Source organism: Chamaea fasciata, unplaced genomic scaffold (assembly GCF_029207755.1).
Source record: "Chamaea fasciata isolate MVZ Bird 193981 ecotype frontalis unplaced genomic scaffold, bChaFas1.0.hap1 SCAF_10, whole genome shotgun sequence".
NCBI lineage: Eukaryota > Metazoa > Chordata > Aves > Passeriformes > Sylviidae > Chamaea > Chamaea fasciata.
In genome coordinates, this window is record NW_027094095.1 from 4,458,839 (window position 1) to 4,466,678 (window position 7,840).

Here is a 7,840-nt window from a genome sequence, read left to right on the forward strand (position 1 = left end):
GAGAGGATCTGGTCAACGCACAGAACTCCTGACAGTGGGGGCAGAGGCTTCTCTGGGCAACCTGTGCCAGGGCCTCAGCACCTTCAGAGAGCAGATTTTTTTCCTGATAACTAACCTAAACCTACTCTGTCAGTGTGAAGCCACTCCCCTTTGCCCTGCCACTGCAGGCCCTCACGAACAGTAGCACCCAGAGACTGGACTAGAGGCAACAGGCACAAACTGTTTAATAAAATTAATTCTTAATAAAACAAATTCTGCCTGTACAGAGGAATAAGCTTTTTCACTGCGAGGGGAACTAAACACTGGGGACAAGCTGCCCAGAGAGGTTGTGGACTCTCAGTATTTGGAGGTGCTCAAAAACCACCTGGACATGCTACTGGGAGAGACTTGGAGGACTGCTCTAGGTGACCCTGCTTGAGGTTCTCTGCCACTTCACTGCCTCACAATAATTCTGTGTTTCTGAGCCATGGCCAGCCCCAGGCTAAGGGGGGGGAGCTCCTTCCAAAGGCTGGCTCCTGGAAAGCACGGACTGTGGTTTGGACATTGCTCCAAGACAAGCCAAAAAAACTTTCCAAACACCTGCAGCTGAGAGTCCAGTGAGGGAAGCAGGAGCTGCCAGGATGCAGTGGCAAAACACAAGGCAGCAGCTCTCGAGCTCAGGCATCTCTTGGGAACCACCTTGCCCTTCCATACCCAGCTCCAAGGAGCTCCCTGGAACCACCTCTGAGCCTGCACTGTGCTCAGAGTGTCCCCGAGTGCCCACCCCTCTGGCAGCCCTTGGGAGGCTCTGCAGTCACTGGAATTAACTCAGGGAATTCCTGCAGGGTGTGCCAGAAACCCAGGCTTTGAGGAAACTCGGTGAGGGATGCTGCTATTTCCATGCTGTTGCCAGGATATTCAGCGGAACTCGAGTTCATGCCAGGTCAGAAAACAAACTCCTCCTCAGGATGCAAACCTTGATCTGCACTAAAGGGGAGCAGGGAGGGCACAGGGAGGTTCAGGGCAGATACCTTTGGGAGAGATGTTTCTCTGCTGCTCAAGGCGAGGTACCACAGCAAAAAGCCATATTTCAGTGCACCCATTGCCAGGTTTAGCACATCCACAGTCCTTTTCACTGCCTGCACTGCTCCTCATGCAGGGTAAAACACAAGCCGGCAGAGCCACGTTAACAGAGACACTCGTTAGGCTCAGAGAAGTTAATTGCTTTGCAGGGGGTTGGAGAAGGCTTGGAAGCATGGGTGGATCTACAGGAAGGATCCTCCCAGGTAGATATTTGCCAGCATCACCTGCCACCAAGATCTCAGGGCTTTGATCTGCAGAGCCCCCAGAGCTCCTACCAGCTGCCTGAGCTGCCCCAACCCTATTTCCCAGCCCTCCCAAAGCCCTGGGGTCATGGCAACAGACCTCTGAAAAGGAGAAGGACAGACCCAGATGGTGCTGGGGAATATGCTGGGAGGCAGTGACGGAGCTGGCAGCCCAGCACACACCAAAAGGGCCCTTTGTCTCACTCAGCACCAGTCAAAAAATTTAAAAAAAAAAAAAAAAAGTATGTAAGAGGAAAAAAGAAATCTGCTTCATTTGTAATCTGGGATGCAGAGTGTGCACATAACCAGACAGAGGCTGCCAAGTCGTAAAAAGCCACTGAGATCTGTGAGCAACACCCTATGTGTCTGCAGCCTGTTCTGTTCTCTCCCTGCTCCCCATCCAAGGCAGAGCTGCAGGAACACTCCAGCCCCAGAGGCTCCCCACGGGCTGCACTGCAGGGATGGAGCCAGACAGCACCACAACGCTCCCTGGGCCAGGAATTTTCCAGGTCCTTTTCCTGCTAGCTCCCATGCTGCCAAGAAAAGGAGACCTCACAAATTCACGGCACCAGAGAAATGAATTAAGATGCTCCAAGACAGGATATCACTTTTACTTCCATTACCCTTTGGGGTCACTGTGCTGTGGGCAGAGTGCTTCGCTTCCCACGGGACACTCAGACCCTCCACCATCACTCAGGTGCCCAAAGGCTGAACTACAGCCTCCCACCTTCACACCGTGCCACGAGTCTGCTGCTTTTCCCCCAGCCTCCTCTGTTCCCTGCCCAACATCTGCCTGGAATCAGGTTTTTCCATGCATCCTGGCTGTAAATACCATCCCAAAACGAGGGCACAGCTTGCATTTCCCAAAATTGCACAAGCTAAGCTTAACCTGTGCACATGTGAGTTTTGGCCATGCAAAGCGGGGTTGGGTTCCATGTGCTTCAAATCCAGCCCGAGGCTTTTCTGGGATGTGCTCCCTGTGTGGCTCTGCCTGTCCTTACCATCAGCTAAGGCAGCAGCTGCTCCTCCTGGAAAAGCCACAGGAGGTTCCCTGTTTGCTTATTTTGCCAAGGAGCTTTTCTTCTGAGCTGTCTCTAAGCTCGACATTATCCAAAGGATGCCGCCAGAGCAAAGACAGCACTGATTCAATCTTTGGAGCACTGCAGATGGATCAGGATTTCACCCAGATGAAAGCTGCCACAGGTTGGAAGCCTGGCTGGTGTGAACACAGGGATGGAGGGCAGGGCAGCAGGCTGGGACTCTGGAAAAACGGGGTTTAGTGTCTGCCCTGGGCTGGTGTCCCTCAGACAAGAGCAAGGTGGGCTGGTACATTCATTTTTCACCCCGGAGTTAACCCTCCCTCAGACCCCCTGCCCCACAGGCACTTTGTGTTTTCTCTTCTCTGCCTCAGTTTCCTCTTTAAAAAAAAAAAAAAAAAACAACAAAAACAACAAAAACAAAACAAAAACAGGGGAAAAGAGCATTTTACCCTTCCTGTTCTTCTTCTACTTGTGGAATTGCTTCACTGGCAAACAGCAGCAGAGGTAGAGGTTTAGTGAGGGTCAGACCTGCCAGCACTGGTGAGCACAAAAAAAAAAAGCCTTTCTTCACTGCCCTCAGAGCAACCCAGCTCAAGAGCAGCTAAACAACATCTGGCTACACACCAGGAATGCCACATCTGCAAAGACAGGGCTGCTCCAGGGGAGCAGAGGACTCATGCAGCACAAGAGAGGCACATGCAGCATCTTTTGCTGTGCCCACCGCCCTGCAGACCACCCAGCTGCAGCCTGCAGCTACTCAGACATTTTCCATGTTTCCCATGTCCCATTTAATGCCCACCACCATGCTGGAGCTATGGGAGAATCCCCCCCCCCTCACTGCTAACCAGAGCCAGACTGCCCCAGTGAAAGCCCCCAGGGTGATCCAAGCATGTGAGATGGGCCCTTCTGAAAATGAAATCACAGGGAAATTGCATTATTACTAATAAAATTACATGTAAGGAAATTAATTTGCTTTTTTCTTCCCCACAGGGTATCCATCTATTCCCAGAAAACATCTGTGGTGCTGGGGCTACTGGCTCTGCACACCTGCCTGGGCTTCAGCAAAGCTTTTGGGGAGAACATTGATGGTTTGCCCCAGAAGGATAGAATGGTTTGGATTGGAAGGGACCTTAAAGATCATCTTGCTTCAGCCTCCCTGCTGTAGGCAGGGCCACCTTCCACTTGACCAGCTTCTTCCAACCTGGCCTTGAACAATTCCAGGGATGGGGCAGCCACAGATCCTCTGGGCAACCTCTGCCAGGTCCTCCCCACCCTCACAGTCAAGAATTCTTAACCTAAAACACACTCACTTTTAGTTTAAAGCCATTCTCCCCTATCCTGCCACTGCATGCACTTATCAAAAGTCCCTCTCCTCCTGATGTTTGAGTTTAATGCTAAAGCAGGAACCTCTGGCATGTGGTTTTTGAAGGCTGTTGAGGTATCAGGGCACAGAAATCTGGGAAAGGAGCAGATCAAGCCATTGGTGTTGGAATTCTGGAAACCTAGATTTGAAGATTTTGGTAAATAGTAACATGTGTGGAGCAAATTAGAGAAATGAGGTAAAATGGAGTCCCTCTAGCTCTTTCCAAGGTTATTTAAGTGATAATTACCCAATAACAAGGTGACACCTGTATTATTTATATTTTTGACCCAGTAATGACCACCCAAGGCCCGCAATGCAGACGTTTTTCACCCAGTTACAGAAAACCACCCAAACCCATGAAGAAGAAGGAAGAAGAAGGACTTAGACAACGCCTCAAATCCTCCATATTGCTTCACACACATTATTTACTATATACCAAAATCTTAAAATCTTGGTTTCCAGAATTTCAACACCTTGATTCTCACCAGCTTCCCAGGAAGGGGCCTGGCAGAGGCAGGGAGTGGGGCTCTCTGGTCCTCAGTGGGTCAGCAAAGCCCAAGGGCCAGAGCCCATTGTCCTCCCCAGACACACAGAAAACAGTCACAAAGCAGGATGAAATGACAAACCAAATAACCCAGGAGCTGGGAAACGCAAAGACAGGACCCTTCCAGCCTGGGAAAACATCCTGTTAAAGCACCCAGCACTGCTGCCTGAGCATTCCCACTGTGCTAAAGACAAGGAATACCAGGGTCTGCGTCAGAGCAGCTGCTGGACAGAGCAACTGAGGGCAGTCAAAGGGGCACATCCCACCACCACCACCAGGAGCAGCAAGGGCTCCAGCTTCACATCCCTGCCACCAAGCAGAGCTGTGGAGCTGCAGGCCGTTAATTAGACAATTAACGAGGCCACCCCTCTGCTTCCTGCCCCGCCATGATCTATTCATCTGGCATCCCCAGTGGGCTGCAAAATACAACAAGGCACTGCGCGCCTGCCGAGCCCATATGGCAATTTATTTCCCCTGCAAAGCTGCCTGAGTCGCCGGCCAGGAGGTTCCCTGGGCACCAAGGGAGGAGTATGGAGCTGAGAGGAGAGCCTCAGCGATGGGCTGCTCTCCAAAAAAAGCGGGAGCAGCGTTATCACAAGTGGTTTTATCATGGAAACCACCCCAAAGAAACCCTACCAGCTTCACATGGCCTGGATCTTGCCAGAGCAACATGCCAGATCTAATTAATACGGGCACTCCCGTCTCCTTTGGGTGTTTTATTAAACGTTATTCCCCAAATCAAGTTCTGGAGGCAGGGAACTGCTCCAGACCAGGGATAGTGGAGTAGGATGTGCTGCAACAGCTGATCCCAGGCAATCTTGCTGATTGCTGAGCAGACACGGGGAAGGGAAGCTCCTCATTGAAATGTGGGACTGAAGCACGTGGCTGCAGCCTTGTCACATAGTGAGTGTGGGGTGAGAGAGGCTAATCCAGGACTTGGAGCTGGGCTTTTCTCACAGCACCAAGGCAAACAATGAGGATAAGGTAATTAAAGGCAAATAATAAATAAAACCGGTGGGTTCCAGCTCTGTCAAACACTTCTGTTTTCTCAAGTTTGTTAATGTTCCAGCTTGCTCTGGTTCAGGAAGGCTTGGATGCTTTTTAGAATTAAATACAAATTATGGAATCATTGAGGTTGGAAAAGACCTCTAAGATCAAGTCCAGCCATTATCTCAGCATGGCCAAGTCCCACAAAAAATGTCCCCAGCCACCTACAGATAATCCCCTCACAGCCACAGCAACAGCAGAAAGGCAACAGCCCCAGATGTATCGAAATACCCAGACACAGCCAAGGGAAGCTGCCTTGAGGACTTACAAAACAGAGAGCTCCCAACTTTCCTCTCAATGCCACTTTCCCCTACCACTCCACAATCTGGGGACACGCCATTCCCACGGGATGCCACCCTCCAGTTCAGAGCCACACAGCTCAACTCAGCAGGGCCAGGAGATGGAGCACAGCTGGCTGCTCCACAGGGAGCCATCAGGACACCCCCAGTCTCTCCCACCAGCCCCACACTCCTGGAATCCTGGAGACTGAAAATTCCAGGCTTTCTGTGCTGAGGGGCACTGACCCTCAGGCAGGCACTGCATTTGACTTGAGGTCGTGGAACAGGCTTCCGAAATTGAGTGATAGCACTGGGGTTTGTGGGTGTGTAGTTTGAGTAGTGTTGTGTGATCTCACAGGGTGAAAAACTTAGATTTGGGATTTCAGTATATAGTAATGTATGGGGCAGGATGGAGGACTTTGGGCGTTGTCTGAGTCCTTGTTCTTCGCCTTCTTCTTCATGGGTTTGGGTGGGTTTCTGTAATTAGTTGATGGAGTCCACATTGCGGACTTCAAGTAGTTATTTCCTTTAGGGTAAAAAAAATTTAGGTGGCATTTCATAATTGGACAGATTGTCCTTGAAAAGTCCTTGCAGAGGTAGAGAAGCACTCCATTTTACCTCATTTCTCTAACTTGCTAGTCAGAACTCACGACTCGTGAGACTGTAAATAGATGAGAAACAATAAACATCCCAGTCCGAACACAGACTGTGACTCCCGTGTGTTAATCCCAACCTTGGGAGAGAAAAAGAAGCCAGAACCATCACATCCCACAGGACAGGGAAGGTTCCTGCTGCCCCAGCTGCCCACCTGGGCTTGGGGCTCTCCAGTACTGTCTTGGTTTGGAAAGGCAGGTGTCTGCCAGGGAAAGCTGGAACTCCCCTTGGAATGGAGAATGTAAACAACCCCCCTCCAAATTATTATAATTTTGCAATTAGGGGCTTTCAGGCAAAGATATGGGAATAGGAAGAACAGTTTTTACTAGGAATATTAAAAATACAAATGTAGTAATACAAAAAAAAAAAAAAAAAAACCACACAAAAACCAAGCAAGCAAACAAACAAAAATCTTAGAAAACCCTGACAGAGTCAGAAATACCACCCTGTTGGTCAGAGTGTTGGGAGCAGTCCAAATAAATCCTCCTGGAGTAACAGATGTGGTTCTGTTGGAGTAGAGATGATCCTGTAGAAGGGTCCAGTGGTGGCAAGATGGATCCTGTCTTCCTCTAGAAACCAGTGGAAACAGGCTGCCTCGGTATTTCTGACTCCCAGTTTTTAACCAGGTAGGAATGTTTGGCTCCTCCTCCTGGGTGGAGCATCTCCCAGTGGGATGATGTAATTGTATCAGCCATGCAGTGGGCCTCGATGGCCCATGAACAGCAGATATCCCCTGGAGGGAGGATGGGTCGTGGAAGGGATAAAGAACACTGCCCCACCTGGTTTAACAGCTGCCCATTAACAGAAGGCACCCACCCCCTGGAGTTATGAGGAATGGGTTATACAAGAGGTAAAGAAAACACCTCCCCAAAAGGTTTCAACAGATGGAAACGGAACACACACTTTTGGTTACATATTGCAAACCGAGACAGGTACTTACTCCCACTCCTTCCTCCGCGCCTGGGGCGTGCTCTGCATCTTGTGTGCCTGGTGTGCCTTGATGATGTCCCTCTGCTCGATGAGCCCTCCCCGCCGGCGCTTGATCACGTCGGGGCTGACAGGCACCAGCGGGCCCAGGTCCAGGGCGCTGCCGGCGTCCGTGTCCCCATCCCGGCAGCGGGAATCGTACAGGGCGTCGAAGGAGGCAGCGCGGGACACTAGGGCCTGGGCCAGGCTCTGGGGCTCCAGCAGGTTGCAGGACTGGGTGTTCTGCATGAGGCCCAGGCGGTGCTGGCGCCACGTCTCCTCCTCGGGCAGGGCCAGGATGCAGCGGGACGAGGCAGCGTCCAGCTCAGCCCCCCTCGCCGGCGCGCCCATGGAGCACGTCCCAAATCCCAGCATTGCTGCTGTTGGCGTGGCTCATCACTCTGCAGGGGGACGAGACAGAGGAAGGCTCAGGGGATTTGCTCTGTTTGCCCCACAATTTCCTCCCTTCCTCCCACATCAACCAAGAGTCTCGTTTCGCCTCGGTTTGTTGGGCTGGACCCTCTCACACCAGCACACACATCACTGGATGCCCACCACTGGCCGCACAGCACCTCCTGCCTCCCTCGTCCTTCCCGATTTGGGCATCCCTGAACCTCTTGAACCTGCAGCTCTGTAGTGGGTAG

The 7,840-nt window shown here is 51.3% G+C and overlaps 1 protein-coding gene across 10 annotated transcripts in view; it reads right to left on the reverse strand.

The window, feature by feature from the left end:
- Positions 1–7,365, reverse strand: part of CACNA1E (calcium voltage-gated channel subunit alpha1 E) — a 108,326-nt gene extending 100,961 nt beyond the window's left edge. For 6 of the 10 annotated variants that reach the window (XM_066192128.1, XM_066192120.1, XM_066192123.1 and 3 more), the window contains exon 1: positions 7,171–7,342. In XM_066192128.1, coding sequence (XP_066048225.1) covers positions 7,171–7,208 — 38 coding nt within the window. In that variant the 5' untranslated portion in view covers positions 7,209–7,342. Of the gene's footprint in view, positions 1–7,170 lie in introns of all 10 variants that reach the window. The other 4 variants (XM_066192127.1, XM_066192124.1, XM_066192125.1 and 1 more) reach the window with 2 other exon arrangements.
- Between the last annotated feature and the right edge of the window lie 475 nt (positions 7,366–7,840).